At 44.8% G+C, this 23,492-nt stretch overlaps 1 protein-coding gene and 1 long non-coding RNA gene across 2 annotated transcripts in view; one reads left to right on the top strand and one right to left on the bottom strand.

Moving 5' to 3' along the window:
• STARD7 (StAR related lipid transfer domain containing 7) overlaps positions 1-19,103 on the top strand; it is a 28,775-nt gene extending 9,672 nt beyond the window's left edge. Inside the window, exons 3-9 of the mRNA XM_081921340.1 lie at positions 3,681-3,871; positions 4,742-4,791; positions 5,378-5,488; positions 5,580-5,662; positions 6,273-6,372; positions 16,747-16,831; positions 18,683-19,103. Coding sequence (XP_081777466.1) covers positions 3,681-3,871; positions 4,742-4,791; positions 5,378-5,488; positions 5,580-5,662; positions 6,273-6,372; positions 16,747-16,831; positions 18,683-18,882 — 820 coding nt within the window. The 3' untranslated portion in view covers positions 18,883-19,103. The remainder of the gene's footprint in view (positions 1-3,680; positions 3,872-4,741; positions 4,792-5,377; positions 5,489-5,579; positions 5,663-6,272; positions 6,373-16,746; positions 16,832-18,682) is intronic.
• A 1,310-nt stretch (positions 19,104-20,413) lies between these two features.
• LOC309375592 lies at positions 20,414-22,769 on the bottom strand. Its single transcript, XR_014170970.1, has 2 exons — positions 21,950-22,769; positions 20,414-21,796 (listed from the first exon to the last, which is right to left on the bottom strand). It is a non-coding gene; the product is annotated as an uncharacterized lncRNA (long non-coding RNA).
• Between the last annotated feature and the right edge of the window lie 723 nt (positions 22,770-23,492).

The following is a 23,492-nucleotide window of genomic DNA, read 5'->3' as shown; positions in this document are numbered from 1 at the left end:
GACCCCCCTCTTCCTCTTGGATCCCAAGATGCTGCAAAGTGCCTGCATCAGACATCTCTGTGTGTCAGACATCTGTGTGGTGGACTCTCTCTCCCTTTGTGACCCCTAGTGTTCTTCAAAGATTTGATGGCAGCACCCTCTTAATGATTACATTCATGAATCTGGTTCAGAGATTAAAAGCGTGAAGGAAGCTAGCTATTCATGGTGCATGTTTGGCATGCAATCTCTCTCTCTCTCTCTCTCTCTCTCTCTCTCTCTCTCTCTCACACACACACACACACACACACACACAGAGAGAGAGAGAGAGAGAGTTTTAGCATGTCCTACTGCAGACTCTGCAAAAGTGCTCAGCTTTAGCCTTTTGGAAGCATGTTTGGTTGGCCTCTGGGAAATTTCAATGAAATTTCAGCTTCATTAGTTTGCTGGTGTGAGTGGCTTTTTGCTACCCTGCCTCCTACCATCAAGATGGACTGCAGTCTTCAAGTATGTGCCTGTAAGGGGGTGTGTGGCTGGTAAGAGCTTTTTCTACTGAAATGAGGCTAACTTTACTCAAACTCACCCTAAATAGTGTTTAATATTTTGACATGCTCTCAGCTTTTATAGAGAGGAACTTGTTTATCAATGTGTTGGAAAACCTGTTCTTGACCCAGTCTAAAGGAATCTTCTGGGTAACCTTTTCAGATATTAGCATACAGTGGTACCTCTGGATGCAAACGGGATCCATTCTGGAGCTCCGTTCGCATCATGAGCAGAACGCAACCCGCATCTGCGTGTGCGCGGGTCGCGATTTGCCGCGTCTGCGCATGAGTGTGACGTCATTCTGAGCGTCTGCGCGTGCACAAGTGGCGAAACCCGGAAGTAACCCGTTCTGTTACTTCTGGGTCGCCGAGGGATGCAACCTGAAAAGATTTAACCCGAAGTGTCTTTAACCCGAGGTATGACTGTATTGCTGACTTCAGCTCTCTGCATGTTTAAGCCTTGTGTAAATGTTTCATCCTTTGTGTAATCATGCTCAAGTTGCAGTGTCCCAAGAGGCCACCTGAAACCAGCTGGATGATAGCACTTGCTTTTGTTAAGGCTTCTGTTTCTAGTAACCAGGTCAAGATTAAGCAGCTGTACTCTTCTTATCTTTTCTAGCAGCTTCCAAAATAACATAGTATCAGTGTCTTCCTTTGCTGCAATCATCAACTTGTTTTTGGTGGGCTGTGAGAATTACACAGCTGATGAATGACTGACAAACAAACAAACAAACAAACAAATTATGTAATAAAACCTCTATGAAGCTTCAATTCTGGGCCCTCTGCTAAGAAGTATTAGATTGCCAGGCGCTAGAGATGCAGCCTTCTCAGTAGTGGCCCCATGCTTATGGAATTCCCTCTCTAAGTAGCTACATTTGGCCCCTACATGGTTTACTTTAAACTGGTAGTTATCTGCCACTGTTGTTTTAGTTTGCTATTTTTGCTGCATGCATTTATGTGTATTTTCTCTTGATATTATGTGTTACTGTATAATGCTTTCATTTTTTAGCAGTTTGTAATGTATTCTTGAAGGGACGCGGGTGGCGCTGTGGGTAAAAGCCTCAGCGCCTAGGGCTTGCCGATCGAAAGGTCGGCGGTTCGAATCCCCGCGGCGGGGTGCGCTCCCGTTGCTCGGTCCCAGCGCCTGCCAACCTAGCAGTTCGAAAGCACCCTCGGGTGCAAGTAGATAAATAGGGACGGCTTTCTAGCGGGAAGGTAAACGGCGTTTCCGTGTGCAGCTCTGGCTCGCCAGAGCAGCGATGTCACGCTGGCAACGTGACCCGGAAGTGTCTTCGGACAGCGCTGGCCCCTGGCCTCTTGAGTGAGATGGGCGCACAACCCCAGAGTCTGGCAAGACTGGCCCGTACGGGCAGGGGTACCTTTACCTTTACCTTTAATGTATTCTGGATTGTGTTTTGAGTTGCCTTGAGTGGAGCAACCCTGAAAGGCAGCCTTTAAGTACCTAAATAAAAAAATACCTTTATCCTTGAGGATAGAACTGTACAAGAGCTAGGTGTGACTAAATTAGTGCAGAGGCCCAGCAACCCAGGATGGAGCTGTGCAAACTCCATTGAAGTGAATAAGATTTGGGCAAGAGTTATCTAGGATAGGATCATGGGAGCAACCACAGAGCCGAGACCATTGCTCCCTCTAGTTCCGTGTTTTCTACACTGCTTAGTAGTGGCTCTCCATGATTTCAGACAGGATTCTCTCTCAGCCCTAGCTGGAAGTGCCAGGGATTGAACCGGTGATCTTTTGCATGCAAAGCATGTGTCCTACTGTTAAGGTATGACCCCTCCAATACTTAGTAATCCTTCTACCTAGGATTTTGTGACACATCTTTTGCAACTGCACTACCCTGCAAAACACCTGATTCCCCTGGCAGCAAAAATATTTTTTATTATATTTTATTTATTTTGATGCCGGGTGAATCAGGGGGTTTGCAGAGCAGCGTGGCAGCAAAACTCCTGATTTGCACAGCTGCAAAAAAGAAATGTATTTTTGCTGCTGCGCTGCTGGGAGAGTCAGGTGTTTCGCATGGATAGCATGGCAGCAAAAGACGCACATCTTTTGCTGCCACTATGCCCAGCAGACCAGCTCACTGCAGCCAGACAGGTGGAGATGCTAGGCACAAAGGGTGGTGCCCAGCTAGTTTGGAACACTGGATAGACACAATTGAAAACGCTCCCACCACAGGATATCCATTCCTTCAAAACAAACTTAGGAAAACCATCCACTATTTCATCACACAGTCCAAAACCTAACAGAACTTGATGAGCCAAAGGCTTATATTGCCTAACAGGCTTCTACAAAAATAATAAACCCATACTGACACAAGAAATACAGGACAAACTAGGGGGCACCCAAATGCCCTGGCTAACACACTGCCAACTGCATGCTTCTTAAACAACCCAGTAGTAAAAACAGCAGCCACTAAGCCTTTGACCACCTTTGAAAACCTGCTGACAATAGAGGGACATGGCAAGGGGATGGCATCCACAATGTACAAAGACTGCTCCAGAATCCCACAAATCTCCTCATCTCAATCAAAAAACAATGGGAGTATGACATAGGCTACAAAAGAAACTCTACCCAATGAATTAATCTGTGGTCTAAACCTCCCTTTAAATCCATCTCAGCCAAAAGAAGGGAACTCACCTTGAAACTTACCTATAGATGTTACATAACACCATGTAAGTTGCTGCTGATACACCCAGGAACCTCACCAAAATGCTGGAGAGGCTGCACCTCTGTTGGTACATATCTCCACGTGTGGGATTGCCCCCAAATTCAACCCTTTTCGACACCAGTGCTACAATAAATATGCAAAATAACTAAACAGGTATTAGAAGCCACCCCATAGCTAGCTCTGTTGAATATTTTCCAAGATGGGCAAGGATGTCAGGGATTCTTAAATGAAATAAATGATAATACTGGAAATGGGTGTTATTACACAACACAATTGTGGACTTGGTGCTGCTCATGCCTACATCCTGCTTGCAGCTTCCACACAACATTGGCCCTCATAAAAATGCCATCCCATTCCCCATCCCAGCTCTAAACCAAAGAATCGGATGATTATGGTAATCTAAGCTGTCCTGATAGGTTGAATCAGACTGAGCAAGCCCTAACTGATGATTGTTGTCCTCCTTTCATCACAAGGTCTGCAGAAGAGATGAAACGCATGGAAGAAATCAGTGTGTTCCAGAGTAACAAAGGAATGAGCCAGACACAGGAGCCAAAGGATGCAGGTTCTGTTTCCAGGGATCAGAGCTGGGAAATGGTGATGGACAAGAAGCACTTCAAGCTATGGCGGCGCCCAATTGGAGGGACTCATCTGTATCAGTACCGAGGTAGTTCCTGCTTCCTGGATTTCCTACTTGGAAGCCCATTTGTGTGGCAAGAACACTTGAAAAAAAAACAGCAAACTTGGGCTTAAGGGGCTTTCAGAAGAACACAGACTGAAAAAGGGGATAAAAACAGCTATTTTTAACCTGGGCTGGGTTCACGGCCTTTTTTTTAACCAGCAGAAACAAATGCAAAAGTCTCTGCATTTGTGTGGGGGGGGGGGAGAGAAATGCACAGGAAATGCAGTACCCCTCTGTCCTTGCCCCCAATTCCTTGAGCCCCTTGCTTGCTGGAGAGTTCCAGGGAGACCCTTGCTTGTGCTGCAGTTTGGATAAGGAAGGAAATGGCAGGAGGGACACCTGCAGTTTATTTCTTAGCCAGGCTGGAGGCTGTGGGTAGCTTTTCTCACCAGAAGGCAAGCAGAGTGAGGAAGTTTGGTGTGGACACCTGATTGTTCAGGGGAAACACCATAGATGATGCATGGTTTACATGTTTGCTGGTAGCTGTGGAGTTAGTCTGCAGATGGACATGAATTGGAAAAGTGGTACTGGCTTATGGGCACTATGCAAACACACATCAGAATTGTAAACAGCAAGAAGAAAAGATGTCATCTTCATGGGAGGATGGGTTTGGAGACTCGCTTGATGAGAAGCAAAGAGAATAGCATGTACAGAGTAACTGAAATCCATGCATTAATCATAGTAGTAGTATTATCACTGCCAGCAGTAAACTTGTTAGTCACTTATTGTTAAACTTATTAGTTGCATTAGACTTACATTTTGACAAAAACATAAATGCAGTATACTGTAGAAAAACCATCATATAGAACATTAACAATTTACAAAAACAATTTATGTCTTGTCGTTCCTTTGCAGTCTTTGGGACATACACAGATGTGACACCTAGGCAGTTTTTCAATGTGCAAGTGAGTATTTTCATCTCTCTTCCATGCCCCTCACTGAGTGAAGGATGTCTCTAATGTAGCCTTCACTAACCTGGTGCCCTTGGACTACACCTCCTGTCCATTTTGTGCTGGTTGAAGCTGATGGGAATTGTAGTCCAAAACACCTCTAGAGGACTCCAGTTTGGCAAAGGCTGGTGCAATGAAGATTCAACTCATACTGTGTTTCGAATGCCCCTGTTCTTGCTGCTGCTCCTGTTCTTTGAGATGTCTGACTACTAGGGGGAGCGTCAAGGGCACCAGAATGCAGTGATCTCAATTTGCATTCCTTGGAAATAAAGGGAAACTGGACTCGGAGTTAATACCTTTCGTAGCCAAGGTGAGGGCCTTTGGGACAAGCTTCTCCACCTGGCGCAGCAAGCTCAAGTGACATCGCTTCATTGCCTCCCCTGGGTGTGTGAAATGCAGATTAAACCAGGAGGCATAAAACCCATCTTGCCTCTTAGTGAATTGTCACAGTATTTCATCATTTCTTAGTTGGCACTTCGACAAGTAAGAAACAAATTGTAGGATCATCTCAAGGGAACTCTTCCGGATTCTTATCTTCTAGCTGGATACAGAATATCGAAAGAAGTGGGACTCACTAGTCATCAAACTGGAGGTGATTGAGAGAGACCAGGACACTGGATCAGAGGTTATTCACTGGGTAACTCATTTTCCGGTGAGTTTTTCTTTCTCTGCCTTCCATATAATGACACTGGTGTGTTGATGGCAGCTGCTCCAGGATTACAGCTGTGTCTTCTTCCTTTCAGTATCCAATGTACTCACGGGACTATGTGTATGTGCGACGGTACAGTGTGGACCAGGAGAACAATTTGATGGTGCTTGTGTCACGGTAAGGGATCCTGGGCCAAGTGGAAGATACAGCTGCATTTATTCTGCAAATTAAACTTCTCTATAGAGCTACTTACTTTGCATAATTCTGTCCTCAAGGTTTGGAGAGGTTATGGGGGGAAATGCTGGGAAATGAAAGGAGATGAAGACATGAAAATTGCATCTGGAGGTATCATCTACTTGCCCTACAGCTGGTTGCACCTGATAATACCTATATGTTTGAGATATATTTATATTGTAATACTTTTTGATTGGTTTAGATGAACTTTCCTCACTACTCTTCTAAAAATCTTTGAGCTGTGGAATACGTTCAACTTGCAGTATTTTAATATATTTGTTTATTTGTTTATTTATTTACTGTATTTGTTTCCATTCTGTTTCAGTTTAATTATTTTTAATTATTACCTTTTATATGTATTTAGCTTTTCATATTTTATCTACATTAACTTGTGTAAGCTGCCTTGGGTCCCAGTTTGAGGAAAGGTGGGACATAGATATTTTTACTCAGATTATAATATTTATTTAACTGTGATGAATTGTGCACATAGACCTGAGGGGAATTTTGAAGTTTTTTCCTGAAATGTTTGTCCTTTCTCCTGTTTGGTTGCCAGAGCGGTTGAACACCCAAGTGTCCCTGAAGATCCCGAATTTGTCCGTGTTCAAACTTATGAATCTCAAATGGTTATCCGCCCTCACAGTTCGTTTGATGAGGTGAGTGCCCAACTTTTACAGGAGAAAGTTTGTTTGGGTGGTTTTTCCAGAACTATCTACCCAAGAGGCGAGACTGAACCAAGTGGTAGTCATTGAATTAAAATACCCAGTTTTTTTAAACTGTGTTGAGTCTAATAATAATAATAATAATAATAATAATTTATTATTTGTACCCCGCCCATCTGGCTGGGTTTCCCCAGCCACTCTGGGCGGCTTCCAACAGAAATGAAAAATACACTAAAATGTCACATATTAAAAACTTCCCTGAACAGGGCTGCCTTCAGATGTCTTCTGAATGTCAGGTAGTTGTCCATCGCCTTGACATCCGGTGGGAGGGCATTCCACAGGGCGGGCGCCACCACCGAGAAGGCCCTCTGCCTGGTTCCCTGCAACTTGGCCTCTCGCAGGGAGGGAACCGCCAGAAGGCCCTCGGAGCTGGACCTCAGTGTCCGGGCAGAACGATGGGGGAGGAGACGCTCCTTCAGATATACTGGACCGAGGCCATTTAGGGCTTTAAAGGTCAGCACCAACACTTTGAATTGTGCTCGGAAACGTACTGGGAGCCAATGTAGGTCTTTCAAGACCGGTGTTATATGGTCTCGGCGGCCGCTCCCAGTCACCAGTCTAGCTGCCGCATTCTGGATTAGTTGTAGTTTCTGGGTCACCTTCAAAGGTAGCCCCACGTAGAGCGCATTGCAGTAGTCCAAGCGGGAGATAACCAGAGCATGTACCACTCTGGCAAGACAGTCCGCAGGCAGATAGGGTCTCAGCCTACGTACCAGATGGAGCTGGTAAACAGCTGCCCTGGATACAGATTTGACCTGTGCCTCCATGGACAGCTGTGAGTCCAAAATGACTCCCAGGCTGCGCACCTGGTCCTTCAGGGGCACAGTTACCCCATTCAGAACCAGGGAATCCTCCACACCTGCCCGCCTCCTGTCCCCCAAAAACAGTACTTCTGTCTTGTCAGGATTCAACCTCAATCTGTTAGCCGCCATCCATCCTCCAACCGCTTCCAGACACTCACACAGGACCTTTACCGCCTTCACTGGTTCTGATTTAAAAGAGAGGTAGAGCTGACACACTTCCGGAGGCGGCGCAAAACGGCAATGGCGGTCCTCTTTACTCAGTGAAGAGGGGCTCCGCGAAAAAGGGTCCTCCGCTACGGCGAAGCGGAGACCCATCCAGATAAACCGCAGGCAGAGCGAGCCTGTGGCCGTGGGACTCGGCGGGTGCCAGAAGCCCCCCAGAAGCGAGGAAGGGACCTCGTAAGAGGCTCCGGATCGTGAACGGGGGAGCGGCGCTGTGAGTTCATCGCTCTTTTCGCGGAAGTGAAGCCGCGCTGCTGTTGCTGATGAGCGCCGACCTTTCTTCTTGAAAAACATCGAGATTGGCTGCAATCTACCCGTGAGTAAGGGGTACCAAAGAATTGATTAAGGATTAGCTTAAATTTGTCTATTTCGGCTGAAAACGGGAGGCGAGTAACAGGAAGTCCGCCTTCCGGTCCTGCTAATCGGAGCAAAGCAAAGAACCCGATGCGGGCTGAAGCGTTAAAAAGAGATCTCGAAAGAAGTAAGAAGGGGCATTAATAGACTGTGTGTTTTTAGAAATTGAAAAAGAGTGAAGAAATAAATGTTTTGGTTCAGTGTGCTAGAGAATCTTCCTCCTATTGTGAAGAGATGTGGAATTGAAGGGGATAACCGAGTTATTGGACTGCCAGTGTTGCAAATGAGTACTGTCAGGCTGCTGAAACTTTTCTCTTAACATAAACTGTTGCATTGATGGATACACTATCGCTTTAATACTGTCATCGAAACCTCTCCGTTACCTTGTGGCACTAATTTGAAACAGAACTTTCTGAAATCCTCCTTTCTGAACTTGGGGATTTCAGTTGAAGTAGGAGCTTTGATGGTGGAAAAGAAACTTTCTTTCCTTTGAAAACCCCCCCTAGTGGATTTGCGGAGGCATAGTGGCCTGGGAACTGTATCTTATTGGGATTTTTTGTGGTTTAATTGTTTATACTCTGGACTTGCCTTTCTCATGGATTGAAAGACTATTTGACCTTGAACAGCAGCTGGGGAATGAGTGGCCCAGCGAAAACAAGAGCAGCTAAAGCTAAGGAAGCTTTAGCTGAGGAAGCTAAAGAAAAGAAAAAAGACAAGAGAGCTGGACAGCTTGTCCAAACAACCTTGATTCATCATCGTAGATCCTCGGTGCCAACTGTGTTGACGGCGCAGGAGGAGGAAGTTGAAACGCCTGCTACAGAAGAAATGGCAGCTGGAGGAACTGATCCAGTCCTGAAACAAATTTTGGAACAATTGGCACTTTTGAATAAGAAGGTGGACGATCAGTCATCTAAAATTGATAGAGCTACATCTACTATCAGCAAGTTAACAGATCAGGTTTCGCAGCACACTCAGGCTATTGAGAAACTGCAAGGAGCTACGGCGGAGAACTACAAATTAGCTGCGGAAGCCAATCAAAAAGCTGAGCAAGCGTGCAAGAAGGTGGAAGAGATCAAAGGGGAAGTAAGACCTCTGAAAAGACAGGTAGGAGAACAGCAAGCCTACCTGTCAATGGTGGAACTGAAAAGTAAGGAATGTAATCTTAGGCTGAGGGCTGTCCCAGAGTTGGAACAGGGCAACCTAGAGAAATTCTTGACGGAGCTGTTTTCTAAATTCTGGGGGGTTGAAGAAGATAAAGATTTCAAGATTGTGACGGCCTTCAGACTGGGAAGATCGGTTAAAAAAGATAAGTCCAGAGACTGTTTGGTTTGTTTGAGAACAAGAGAGGAAAGAGACAAGATATTAGGCCAACACTTTAAAAAATCCCTGGAAGTCGAAGGTAAAAGGGCAGAAATTTATAGAGACATTCCTAAATATTTGCTGGACCTTAGAGCCACATACACAGACTTGGCCAAATTGTTAAGATACAACGCAATCCCTTATAGGTGGGAATTTCCTCAAGGTCTGTCATTCACCTATAAAGGAAAGAAGGTAAGAATTAAAACACCAGAAGACCACCAGAAGTTCCTACACGACAACGAGGAGGACCTCCAAAAGAGAGCCGTAGATTCTTGGCCTCCACCACCGGGATTACCACCAGGATCCATACCATCTGGAGGCGGCCCGGCACCACAGCTTCCGGAAAAGGAAGACAAATTAGATACCCAACTGTGATACCCAAGAAGTAGACCGGGATGTCTCTACAGCTTCTTAGCTGGAATATAAATGGCGGGAATTCTCCAGAAAAACGCAGAAAAGTATTTCATATTTTGAAAAAAGAACAATTGGACATTATTTGCCTGCAAGAAACACATGTGACAAGACTCCATAGAAAAGTGCTAATTAATAAAAGGTTAGGCCAAGAATTTATTTCATCGGATAAAGTTAAGAAAAGAGGAGTGGTGATCTATGCAAAGGAGAACTTGTCCCCAAAATTTGTATTTAAAGACGAACAGGGCAGAATTTTGGCAATTGAAATCCAGACACAAGGAGAAAAGTTTTTAATTCTAGGAATCTACGCCCCAAATGATGGAAAATCGGAATTTTTTAAGAAGCTGCATGAGATTATGCTGGACTATTTGGACTATAACAACATTATCATGTTGGGAGATATGAACGGTGTCGCCTCAGTGAATATGGATAAGTCACAAAGTGCTAATATAACGAAAGATGGCAGACTTCCAAAAACCTTTTTTGAAATGACTGACAATTTGGATTTGATCGACATATGGAGGATCAAGAACCCTCTAGGGAAAGAAGGAACTTTCTTTTCTGAGGCCCATATGACATGGACGCGAATCGACCAAATATGGATAACTAGAGGGCTGGCACCTAAGACCAGAAAAGTGGAAATCTGCCCAAAAACCTGCTCCGACCACAACGCCTTGAGAATGGAATTGAGACTAAATACAACCGGATCGTTCAGATGGAGAATGAATGACGCCTTGTTAAGAGATCAGGAGATTGTTAAGAAGGCCCAAAAAGTTTTAAAGGACTATTTTGAAATAAACTTAAAGACAAATGTGGAAAAAAGAATAATCTGGGACGCAAGCAAAGCAGTGATAAGAGGGTTTCTAATACAACAGAACACGATTAAAAAAAGACTCTGGAATGAAAAGAAGGAGAAGATTTTGGAGAAAATAAGAGAAGGAGAGAGAAAACTGAGATCCAGGCCTAAATCAAAGGAAGTATTGAGAGAAGTGAAGTTTTTCCAGGCACAATATTCGAAACTGATAAATCAAGAGGTGGAATGGAAAATTAAACAAATGAAACAAAGATCCTTTGAATCTGCAAACAAATGTGGAAAATTGTTAGCCTGGCAGCTGAAAAAGAGACAAAAACTTAACACAGTTACAAATCTAGAGATTGAAGGGAGAATGGTTCAGAAACCCGATGAAATTAGAAGGTCCTTCCAGAGATATTTCAAAGAACTCTATTCTCAAAGGCCACAAAAAAGCTCAGAGGTGGACCAATTTGTTATAACTAATGGATTACAAAAAATACCCCAGGAAATGAGAGCAACCCTGAACTGTAATATCACAACCCAAGAAATTGAATGCGCCATTCAGAACCTCCAACTGGGCAAATCTCCGGGACCTGATGGGCTTACTTCCAAATATTATAAGGTACTGAAGGACTCATTGACACAACCATTGCTGGAAGTTTGCAACCAGATTATGGAGGGGAGGAAGGCACCGGAAACGTGGAAAGAAGCCTTCATCACGTTGATCCCAAAACTAGAATCTGAAAAAACTCAACTTAAAAACTACCGTCCTATCTCACTCCTAAATGTGGATTATAAAATTTTTGCAGACATTTTGGCAAGTAGGTTTAAGAAAGTCTTAAATGAAGTGATTCATAAGGACCAAGCAGGCTTTCTCCCTGGTAGGCATTTATTTGACAACACAAGAAACATCATTGACATTTTGGAGTTTTTACAGATTAATTCAAACACAAGAGCGGTGTTGATATTTATTGATGCGGAGAAGGCCTTTGACAACATTTCTTGGCTGTTTATGAAGAAAAATTTGGAAAGGATGGGAGTAGGGCGGGGGTTTGAAAATGGAATAGAAGCAATTTATTCAGAACAAAAGGCCAAATTGATAGTAAACAACGTGGTGACAGAGGAGTTTAAAATTGAAAAAGGGACACGACAGGGGTGCCCTCTATCTCCTCTGTTGTTTATTTCAGTCCTGGAGGTGCTACTGAACATGATTAGAAATGACCGGTTGATACAGGGAATTGTGGTCGGAGAGAAACAATATAAACTGAAAGCTTTCGCAGACGACTTGGTATTAACATTACAGGAGCCAGCCTCTAGTACTAAAAGAGCGTTAGAATTAATTTCTGATTTTGGTCGGGTGGCGGGATTCAAGCTGAATAAACAAAAAACTAAAGTTTTAGCAAAAAATTTGACAACTACTGAAATAGAGGAGTTCAGAAAAGAAACAGAACTAAATGTGGTTAAAAAAGTAAAGTACCTTGGGGTGCACTTGACCTCCAAAAATTTGAATTTATTTAAGGACAACTATGAGAAATGTTGGTCAGAGATAAAAAGAGATCTGGAAACATGGTCAAGATTAAAACTTTCCTTGTTGGGCAGAATAGCTGCTATAAAGATGAATGTATTGCCGAAAATGCTATTTTTGTTTCAGTCCCTCCAGATCGTGGATAAGGTGGAATGTTTTGGAAAATGGCAGAGGGATTTATCTAAATTTGTCTGGCAGGGCAAAAAGCCCCGAATAAAGTTTAAAATACTAACAGATGCGAAAGAAAGAGGGGGGTTTGCCCTGCCGGACTTGAGGTTATATTATGAAGCTGCAGCCCTCTGCTGGTTGAAGGATTGGATCCTATTGGAGAACACCGACGTCCTTGACCTGGAGGGATTTGATAATGCTTTTGGGTGGCATGCATATTTGTGGTATGACAAGGTTAAAGTTCATAAATTGTTCAAAAACCATATTGTCAGAAGGGCAATTTTCATGGTCTGGTCAAAATACAAAGACTTATTGGAGAGTAAAACTCCGAGGTGGCTCTCACCGATGGAGGCCAAAGCACGTAAAAGACTCAATATGGAGGCCCACTGGCCTAAATATTGGGAAATAATTGAAAAAATTGGAGATAAATGGAGGTTACAGAGTATGGAAAAGTTAAAAAACAAGGTGCGAGATTGGTTGCATTATGCTCAAATCCAGGAAGTTTTTAAAGCAGACAAAAAAGTGGGTTTCCAGGAGGAAAAATCGAAACTAGAAACAGAGTTGCTTGAGCCAAAATCCAAGCTAATTTCGAGAATGTATAACTTGCTGCTTAAATGGAACACACAGGATGAGATTGTCAAATCCTCTATGATAAAGTGGGCACAGGACTTGGGGCATAACATTATGTTTGAAGACTGGGAAAGGTTATGGAACACCGGAATGAAATTCACGGCATGTACTGCCTTGAAGGAAAACATTATGAAAATGATATACCGGTGGTACATGACCCCAGTCAAGCTTGCAAAGATATATCACCTGTCCGATAATAAATGTTGGAAATGTAAGGAAGAGGAAGGGACATTTTTACACCTCTGGTGGACCTGCCCGAAAGTGAAGGCCTTCTGGGAAATGATACATAATGAACTAAAAAAGGTGCTGAGATTCACCTTACCTAAGAAACCGGAGGCCTTCCTTCTGGGCATGGTAGACCAGAGGATGGTCAAGAAAGATAGAACTTTCTTTATGTACGCTACTACAGCAGCGAGGATTCTGTTGGCAAAGCACTGGAAGACACAAAATCTACCCACATTGGAAGAATGGCAGACGCAGCTGATGGACTATATGGAGTTGGCTGAAATGACTGGCAGAATTCGAGACTCGGGAGAAGAAGAAACGGAGGAAGTTTGGAAAAATTTTAAGGACTATTTGAAAAAGTATTATAAGTTGTATGAATGTTAAAAAATGCTCCTTTCTAGGAAGGTATACCTTCAGTATCGGCAAATTTCTGAATTGATAAATAAGACACTATAAGACAGAAGTGAGGTAACGAAATATTTTTATTGTGTGGAAATTAAAAATTAATGCAATTGTATCGAAATGTTTACAACAGATAACACGATAAAATGGAAGATATATTGTTATGTATAAAACAAGTCAACAAATTGCTGAGGTTTTGGTTACACAGGGAATGCAGTGCTCGGGAGATGGGGGAAGTCCATTGGATTTACGGAAGTATGTATTTGAAAGTGGAAATTTGTTTATTAAAAACCTAATAAAATATTTATAAAAAATAAAAAAAAATAAAAGAGAGGTAGAGCTGGGTATCATCTGCATATTGATGAACACCCAGCCCAAACCTCCTGATGATCCCTCCCAGCGGCTGCATGTAGATGTTGAAAAGCATGGGGGAGAGGACAGAACCCTGAGGCACCCCACAAGTGAGCGGCCAGGGGTCTGAACACTCATCCCCCACCACCACTTTCTGAACACGGCCCAGGAGGAAGGAGCGGAACCACTGTATGACAGTGCCCCCAGCTCCCAGCCCCTCAAGACGGTCCAGAAGGATGTCATGGTCGATGGTATCAAACGCCGCTGAGAGATCCAGCAGAACTAGGAAACAGCTCTCACCTTTGTCCCTAGCCCGCCGGAGATCATCAACCAGTGCGACCAAGGCAGTTTCAGTCCCATGATGAGGCCTGAATCCCGACTGGAAGGGATCCAAATGGTCCGCTTCTTCCAGGCGTGCCTGGAGTTGTTCAGCAACCACTCGCTCAATCACCTTGCCCAAGAATAGAAGGTTTGAGACTGAGCGATAATTGGCCATCGTGGCCGCATCTAAAGATGGTTTTTTAAGAAGCGGTTTGATAACCGCCTCTTTCAGCGGGTCTGGGAAGGCTCCCTCACGGAGGGAAGCATTCACCACCCCACGAAGCCCATCGCCCAGTCCTTCCCGGCTAGCTTTTATAAGCCAGGATGGGCAAGGATCCAGGAGACAGGTGGTTGGCTTCACTCGTCCAAGCAGCCTGTCCACATCCTCGGAGGTAACAGATTGAAATTGATCCCACACAACTTGACCAGACAGGACTCTAGCACTCTCCCGCCCCGGCCCTGCTCCCACGGTGGAGTCTACTTCTTCCCGAATCTGAGCGATTTTATCTGCAAAAAAATTTGCAAAATCATTGCAGGAGAACATGTGGCCCGTACTGGGCCCCGATGTTACAGGTGGTTCCGCTAAATTGTGAACCACCTGAAAGAGTCTCCTGCTGCTGTTTTCTGCAGATGCAATAGAGGCGGTGAAGAAAGTCTTCTTCGCCGTCGCTATCGCCACTTGGTAGGCTCGACGTTGAGCTCTAACCCGTGTCCGGTCAGATTCAGAATGAGTTATCCGCCACCGGCGCTCTAGCCGTCTCAACGATTGTTTCATTGCCCTCAGATCTGTGGAAAACCACAGGGCTCTCCGGGCTTCATGCAATCGGAGAGGGCGCTTCGGAGCCAAACAGTCAATAGCCCTGGTTAACTCCACATTCCAGCGGGCCACCAGGGAATCGGCTGAAAGGCCATCAACATGGGATAAAGCATCCCCTACCACTCTCTGGAAACCATTTGGATCCATTAAGTGGCGGGGGCGGACCATCCGAATCGGTCCCACCTCCCAGCAGAGGGGATGGGTCGCAGAGAAGTCTAGTTGCACCAGGAAGTGGTCTGACCATGGCACTTCTTTCGTTTCACTTTTAATTAGTGTCAGATCACCAACATCCGTAGAGGTAAACACCAGGTCCAAGGCATGTCCGCGGCTATGGGTTGAGCAAGACTTATTCAGGGACAGCCCCATGGAGGCCATGCTTTCCACGAAGTCCCGAGCGGCCCCTTGTAAGGTCGTGTCGGCATGGATGTTAAAATCTCCTAGGACGACCAAGCTAGGTGTCTCCAGGAGAACATCCGCCACGACCTAAAGCAGCTCGGGCAGGGAATCCTTGGTGCAGCGGGGAGGTCGGTACACCAAAAGGAATCCTGTACTGCCCCTATTGCCCAACTTCCAGAACATGCACTCAGAAAACTGGGTCTTCCCAATAGGACGCCTGGTGCAAACTAATGACTTCCTAAAAATCACTGCAACCGCCCCTCCCCGCCCACATGACCTGGGTTGCTGTGCGTAAGAGAAACCTGGTGGACAAGCAGCGGCAAGGACAGGCCCATCTGCTTCATCCAACCAAGTCTCTGTTACACATGCCAGGTCAAGTCCTCCATCCATGATCAAGTCATGGATGGCAGTGGTCTTATGAATCATTGACCTGGCATTGCACAGCAACACTTTCAGGTCATGTGGGTATCCCTTGCTGATTCTAGTATTCATCCGGTCAGGACCAGACCCAGAGGCAGGGATAGTCCTCAGACAACGACTAAACCTGCCTCCTCTGTAATGACATGGTCTGGTCTTAGCGTAACTCCTCCTCCTCTAACTTCTAATGTGCCCTGTATCGGATGACTTCTGGAGAGACTCATATCAAGGCCTCAGAGTATGAAAATGCATTTGGAAGGTCCCCTCACCTAGAACACTGTGGCTGATCTGAATTCCTACAAAGGTAGGAAAGGGGTGGTTAATTTTCTATGGGCCTGTGGTGCAGCACCACTGCATAAGATTAGCCCACCTCGTCTAGCATCCTGTTCCCACAGCGGCCAACCAGATGCCTCCTATGGGAAGCACGAAAGGTGGATCTGACCTGAGCACAACTGCATGCTCCCCACTTGAGATTCCCAGCAACTGCTATTCAGTGGCATACTAACAGTGGAGCATAGCGAGTGTGGCTAGTAGCCATTGGTAGCCTTATGCTCAGTGATTTTGTCTAATCCTCTTTTCTTCATTTTGTTAAATTTCAAATATAAACAACATGAATAACCTCCTCCCCCACAGATGAGTACAAGCTATCATGTCTGAATGAAAGCAATTCCAATCATAATGCCCATCTTATGAATATGTCTTCCTATAGATCACCAAGAAAACAGGGTGTGGTGTCTGCTTGAGGCCTATGACAGGTTATTCAGTTTGCAAGTATGGCACAGGTTCCAAAAAGCTAGCAGCCCCTGCCAAATGGATTACAGATTGGCTACCTATTTGTGTTGGTGCTACGTTTTTGAGAAGTCCGGTTCCCCAAGAATTGCCTTTGCCCATCAGAACCTTGAGCCTGGTGGTCCTGGAGTGTGGTTTTTCTTCTGTTAAATATTTCCATGCTACCTTAGTCTTTCTAGCGGTTCTGCTTTGGTTTGTGTTTTTCATTTGTTCTCCATGGCTTTATGTAGAAGTGTATGTGAGAAATTGAGTGAATAAAGGGATGGAGTTGTCCTTGCTGGTCGACCTCCCAGGAAGGGCCTGCTAACTCCCTTTCTCTTTTCAGAATGGCTTTGACTACCTGCTAACATACAGTGACAACCCGCAGACAGTGTTCCCCCGGTACTGTGTCAGCTGGATGGTCTCCAGTGGTGAGTCACTGCATTGGGATCTCTCAGTTACAGATAGGTAGCCGTGTTGGTCTGCCATAGTCAAAACAAAAAAAATTCCTTCCAGTAGCACCTTAAAGACCAACTAAGTTAGTTCTTGGTATGAGCTTTCGTGTGCATGCTGTGTATCTGAAGAAGTGTGCATGCACACGAAAGCTCATACCAAGAACTAACTTAGTTGGTCTTTAAGGTGCTACTGGAAGGAATTTTTTTTTGTTTTGGGATCTCTCAGTTTAACAAGCAAAAAAACCTTGTTGGCCAGAGGAACTCTCTGCCAGCAGATGTGTAATGCTTGCCATGGGATCAAAAAGTTCTCATTTTTCAAATCAGGATGCATGCCAGAGGCATGGATTAAATTATCAGTGACAAAATACTCCCTTTGTAATGGCAGGGACTGATGGTGAGGTGCAGTCTAAAACATCAGGAGGGCACCAGGTTGCCAAATGCTGCCTTTTGGGCCATTCAAGGGGTTTGACTTGAAGTGACTGCTGTGTTCCTTGGGGATTCCTTGGTATCAGCATCTTCCTGACATAAGCAGTCCTTTAGATCCTAAGATCAAAGGTCCTGATCCAGCATGATGGCTTGTAGGGCTGCATTGTTCTGCAGCACTGCTGGTCACGGTGCTTTTGTTTGAGGGCTGTTTGCTTCTGTTTTAGAAAGATGATTCCTGAACCCTTAGATGCTTTCATCAGAGTGCTTTCACAGGAGATACTCACGTTGCCTTTTGAATTACTGCATATAACTTTTTTAAAGTACCAGTCATATCCAGGTTTATGTGGAAGCAACTGCCCACAGACTTTGTGGCATTTGCCCTTGAGTTTGCCTGGACTTAACGCCTCCCTCCATTTCTTAAAGCACCAAAGACGCCACACTCTGTGGATGCCATGGGTATCGCATGTCCACATGGCAAAGTCATCTGCTCATGGCTGATGTTACTGTCTTACACAGGGAAGATGGCACAGGCAGGCCTTCAGTGAGTCCCAAAACAAAGTGCTCTGAGAGGCACAACCATGGGGTTTAGGAACAGATTTTTTAAAAAAATGTTTATTCTCCATGTTTATGATTTGCCTGCCACCTAATGGTCCCAGGGTGGAAAATTAAACAATAAAATTAAAAACAGCCGGTATAATTTCCATGCAAATAAAGCAGCAGCAATAAAAGTCCAAACCAGTGTGCCTTGCCTTTCCCCCAAAAGCCTGAGCAGCGAGGTGCATCTTCAGCTGAGAAGGAAATAATGACACTGCCATGGTTCTACAGGGGGCAGGTCATTCCAGAGGCATTGGGCCACCACCAGGAGAGCCCAACTGTGGATCACCACCCCAGATATCTCATTGGGTGGGGGAGCTTCTAACAGGGCTTTCCCCACAAATCTTAATATTTAGGCAGTATGGGAGCAGGCATTCTTTCATGTTCTAGGGACCCAGGTAGTTTTGGGCTTTCAATACTAACATAAGCAGTGTAACTTTGTCCTGGAAGATGATAGGCATCCAGTCTGATCAAAATTGGTGCTGTGTGCAGCTGTGTTTTGTACTAGTCGCAGCTTTCTGACCATTTTCCACAGAAGCCCCATAGAACACATTGCAGTACTCCAGTGTGGAAGTTACCAGGGCATGGGGATAACTTTGGTTAAGCTTTCTCTGTCCAGGAATAGTCATAGTTGGTGCAGCAGCCAAAGCAGACCTAGCCACTGAGGCCACCTTGGTCTCAAGTGACGAATGACTCAAGGAACTGTGCATCTGTTGCTTGTGAGTGAGGGGCAGGATGTAATCCTTTTATGCTGAGAGTCTGATATGGGCTGACTTCTCTGTTATTCCTCCTTTCTTTCCTTTTCAGGCATGCCAGACTTCCTGGAAAAACTGCACATGGCAGCTTTGAAAGCCAAGAACATGGAAATCGAAGTGAAGGACTATATCTCTTCTGCCAAGTCCCTGGAGTCTGGCAGCAGTGACAGCAAGGAGGGGAAGGCCAGCATGCCCAGCCAGGATCACAAAGGTGAAGGGACCTGCAGCCCTATTCAGATAGACTATGCTTAAAGGAGAGTGCTCCCCAACCCCGCTCAGAGTTGGCAGCCCACGCCTTTTCATTCTGCAGACTGGAAAGGATGAAGATTGCAGGGATGCCTTTGGGACCTTAGTTCAGCTGGTCACTTCCTGTCTCTATAACTCCTCCCTCTCCTGTGCCATCTCGGAAGAGGGCAGTGGTCTTGCCATTGGAAGCCAGGCTCAGCAACTTTGTAAAGCAATTTTGTGTGCCACTTGTGTTCTGGTGATCTTCTTTTCCCCAGTGGGGATGTTCATGGCAAAAGTCTCTCTCCTTTTCTCTTCACACACATCCCCGCCATTCCTTTGGTGCTGCCAGATGCCTTTCAGAGGTGGCCCTGCAAAACCAGCAGGGCCACCATAGCCTTGACCCTTTTACAGGTAACTGTGGCACATGAGCACCTGCAGTGCCTCCACTGGCATGTTGAGTGAAGCCAATCCAAAAGACTTCTTGTTGGGGCAGGAACTCTGCATCCTCAGTGGGGCCTGAATGCTTTCTTGGGGCCCTGTGTGTGCCACCTGTGCAGTGTGTTGCTCTGCTGCCAACGTGCCTTTTTCTCCTCTGGCACTACCGAATGCAGCTTCAGGCTGCTGGAAGCAGACACTGTCAGGCTCTGGGTCAGCGGTGTTGTTGCATCTCTGGCACCTGCAGAGTGAAGGAAGGCTATATTTTTATGCATCTTGTTTTGTTTTCTCCTCCTTGGCTTGATAACATTCAACAGCTACTGGATCAAGTTCTGGCTGGAGTTACTCTACTCCCTTTGTCAAACGGATGGTAGCCCCAAATGTTTCATTTATAGTTGTTCGAAGCAGAAACAGGATCTGCTTGTGTCAACCGTAAATCAGTTGGTTTTCTTGGTTGATTTCGTCACTGGATTTGGAGAAGCGCCTATTAGCTGCCGACTTCTCTCTAATATGTTTCCAGGGTGGTGGGGAGCTTCCTCTGGGAAACCCTTGAATAGAACTGGAATACCTGACATTAGTGTGTGTGTGTGTGTGTGTGTGTGCGCGCGCGCATCTAAGGTCAAAGTGTCTAACATGCTTTTGTTTTGGCATGAAAGGCTTTGAAACCATCTGTAAAAGTAGATTAGAAAGTAAAGTTTAACATCTTATAACACAAAAGGTTTGGTTTTCAGGAGAGGAGGGGGAGTTGAAGATACACATGCATCTGTCCTACATATTCTCAGTTTTTTTAATAACTTATCATTGGCTTGGTTTTCTTCCACAATCTAGAATGTACTAATTTGTGAGTCTCAACTTCTTCATTTATCGTTGAGGCTGGCGGGGGAGATGACATTCCTACATGCCTGCTATACATGTGCACTACTGCCTTCGATTGTGTTCTGTGTGAAGCAAAGGCGTGTGCCAGTGTTCTCCTTCCAGATACAGGCACCATAAGCTGAATTGTCCTGAAGTGGGTCATTGGTAAACACCCAGGGTACCTACTTCTACAGTGAGAGGATTCTGCTGCTTTCACTGTCCTCAAAGAATGCAAAGTAGAATGAATCGCAAGTGAAGCTTGATGTATATAAATATCCTCAAGGAACCACTTCTGTGCCAGTGAAAAATGGGGTGCATTTCCCGCCCTCTCATTCTGTGCATTGAGAGTTTCAGGCGGCTGTATCTGGGGGGTGGGATGAAATTGTGCATGAAGACCCCTTTGGTCTTGCTCTGTGGCCAGTTTGGCCTGTTAAACATAGCTACTGATGCTTTTAATTAAAGCTCGTGTTTTTATTAGAACCAAAGCACCAATAAAGGTAACCAGTTGGTACGACAACCCCATGAGTCGATCCTTTTTGGGAATGAATGGGACAAAACCTTCCGCTAGAGCAATTTGGGTTTTTTTGTTTGTGTGGAACATCTGTCACGTGCCCCATGCACATTTCTCTCTCCAAAAACAAAGGTGGTTTTAAGTCCTGGGGATTAAATGGAAATGCAGCGCTAGTTTCCTTGCTGCTCATCAGCAATGCAGCCGTGTATTGCACCTTCTCATACTATCACATCAAGACCTAAAAAAGGTCATTCCACTGGCAGGAACATCATTCCAAAAGTTATGAAGGTGAGACTAGGGATATAGGACTTTGAAAGACTGAAAGGATGCCTCAGAGCTATCCTGTTACTTGTGAGTGACCTACGGAAATCCATACTTCTCTGTGTCAGCAACAAATTACAACTGTGTACTGGAGCAATTCATGTGTTGTGACAAGAAAAAGCTGCTTATGCAAATTTGCTATGAAGCCGTTTACGATTTTTCATTTCTTTGGCTTTGCCTGTCATGGAGAGAGGCAAGGAAGCTATTGCCCTAACAACAAGAAGTTTTAAACCAGGTGTATGTGGTTTTGGCATGGGAACATAGAATGCTGCCTTAGTGCCCATGAGACCACTGGCATATCTAGCTCAGTATTGTCTACACTGACTGACAGTGGCTCTCCCGGGTTACAGGTGTGGGGCACTCCCAGCCTTGCATGAAGATGCCAAGGATAGACCTGGGAGTATACAAAGTAGGTGCTGTACCTCTGAGCTTCAACAGCCTGCTTTCCATCGGCATCTTCCATGTCCATCCAAATCAACCAGTAGCTCTGCACAAGTCTTGAGCCGATGGAGTGAATTGGATCTATTTTTACTTTCTAAAAGTCTTGACTAGTTGCCACTTAAGCGTTGCTCTGAGCACATTCCCCAGGGCTAAAGAAGCTCTCTAAGAACATAAGAGTCTGCTGGATCAGGCCAGTGGCCCATCTAGTCCAGCATCCTCTTCTCACACTAGCCATCCAGACACCTGTGGGAAACCCACAAATGGGACCTGAGCACAAGAGCACTTCTGTAGCTTCCAGGAACTGGAATCCAGAAGGATAATGCCTGTGACAGAGCAAAGCAAAGCAAAGCCATCATGGCCAGTAGCCTTATCCTCCTTGAATTTGTCTAATTTGTTCAATCCTCCGTTAAGTTTGGTATCTGAAGAAGTGTGCATGCACACGAAAGCTCATACCAAGAACTAACTTAGTTGGTCTTTAAGGTGCTACTGGAAGGAATTTCTTTTGTTTTGACTATGGCAGACCAACACGGCTACCTATCTGTAACTGAATCCTCCGTTAAGTTGGTGGTCATCAGTACCTCCTCTGAGGGTGAGTTCCATAGTTTAACAATGTGCTTAATGAAAAAGTGCTTCCTTTGATCTGTCCAACATTCATCTTCATCGGATGTCCATGAGTTCGGAGTTTTATGAGAGGAGAAAAACACTTGTCTATCCACGCTGTTCATGTCATGCACAATTTTATAAACTTCTGTTGTGTCACCTCTTACTTGCCTTTTCTCTAAAGGTCTCTCTCTTTGCATCCTGTATGTAGGACAGGGCAGGGAACTGTTGTACTGAAATCCTTGGCTGGGCATGAAATTTTGGCTCTGGCAATTTGGTGACATCTAGGAAATGGCTTGAACAAGTTGGGTTTTTTATAACCTAGCATAGTAGTTCTTAGTGTATTAGCATCCCAGGCAAAACATGAAAACATTTCTCATAGGACTGTAGTTTTGCAGCTGATAGAACATCATGTGAAAGTTGCTAGTTAACTTATTGGCAGTTCACTCTGCATATATGTTGATTAGATGCTTTCTGACTTCATCCTATTCTGTGTGATCCTTTCACTGTTGCTGTTTCATCTATGTACCACTAGATTGCAGCATGCTACCATATAACATCTAAGAATGGGCTTGTCTGTAAACCTGTAAAGGAAACCTAAATCCTTCAGATTCTGTCTCTAGTCTGTAAACTTCTGTCAGCTTCTGTGAAGAGTTTGTGGAGCATAGCCTAGCTCACCTTGAATCCTAGACAGGTTAAACAACAGGGCATTCACATGTCTTGAGGATCCTGTAGTCGTAGTGTCAAGGAGAGGTCCTAACAAGGGCACTCAAAGTGGTTTAAATACATTTCTCTACACCTGTGTGAGGAAGTTCATTTGTATGTTGCTAAAGTCATAAATAACAAAATCTTGCTTCAAGATGGAAACAAAATGGTCCTCGGTAAAGGAGGTTTTCAACCTACTACCTCATATGCTCAATGAGCCTGCATCAAACCTTGTACTTTACTTCCTAGAACCTAAGGCCTACTTCATATACTCAGCCAATGAAAGTGGCAGTAAGAACACAATTAGTCCAATACAGTTGAGGGCACCTGGCTGGCCTAGGCTCTCTTAGAGCATACACTTCAACATTTCTCTGATGAAAATAGGGGTGTCCTCTTCTCCATCAGGAGGCTTCTCCCGCATTTAATCTCGCCACACACATAGACCTTATATACACAGATACATCACTCACCTTGAGGCAATGGCAAGCTCTCTGCCTCACCTACCTCACAGGGTTGTAATAAAAAAATCTGCAAGAGAAAGGATTCTGTACAAGACCACACATAAATGGAATGAAATAAAATGTTTGTGGTAATCTGTCTTGAAAAAGGGAAAAAGGTGGGAAATCAATCAATCAATCAATCGGTGAGCATGATCAGGAACATACCAGAGAGTAAATCCTATTGAACTCAGTGGGACTTACTTCTGAGTCAAAATGCTTTGGATTGCAGTGTAAGGCTGTACAATCTTGACCCAGTTACCTGGGAG

Source organism: Podarcis melisellensis, assembly GCF_964234715.1.
Source record: "Podarcis melisellensis genome assembly, chromosome: 8".
In the NCBI taxonomy this organism is placed as follows: Eukaryota; Metazoa; Chordata; class Lepidosauria; order Squamata; family Lacertidae; genus Podarcis; species Podarcis melisellensis.
Note: the sequence above shows the minus strand (reverse complement) of the source record. Positions and strands in the feature narration are given on the sequence as shown.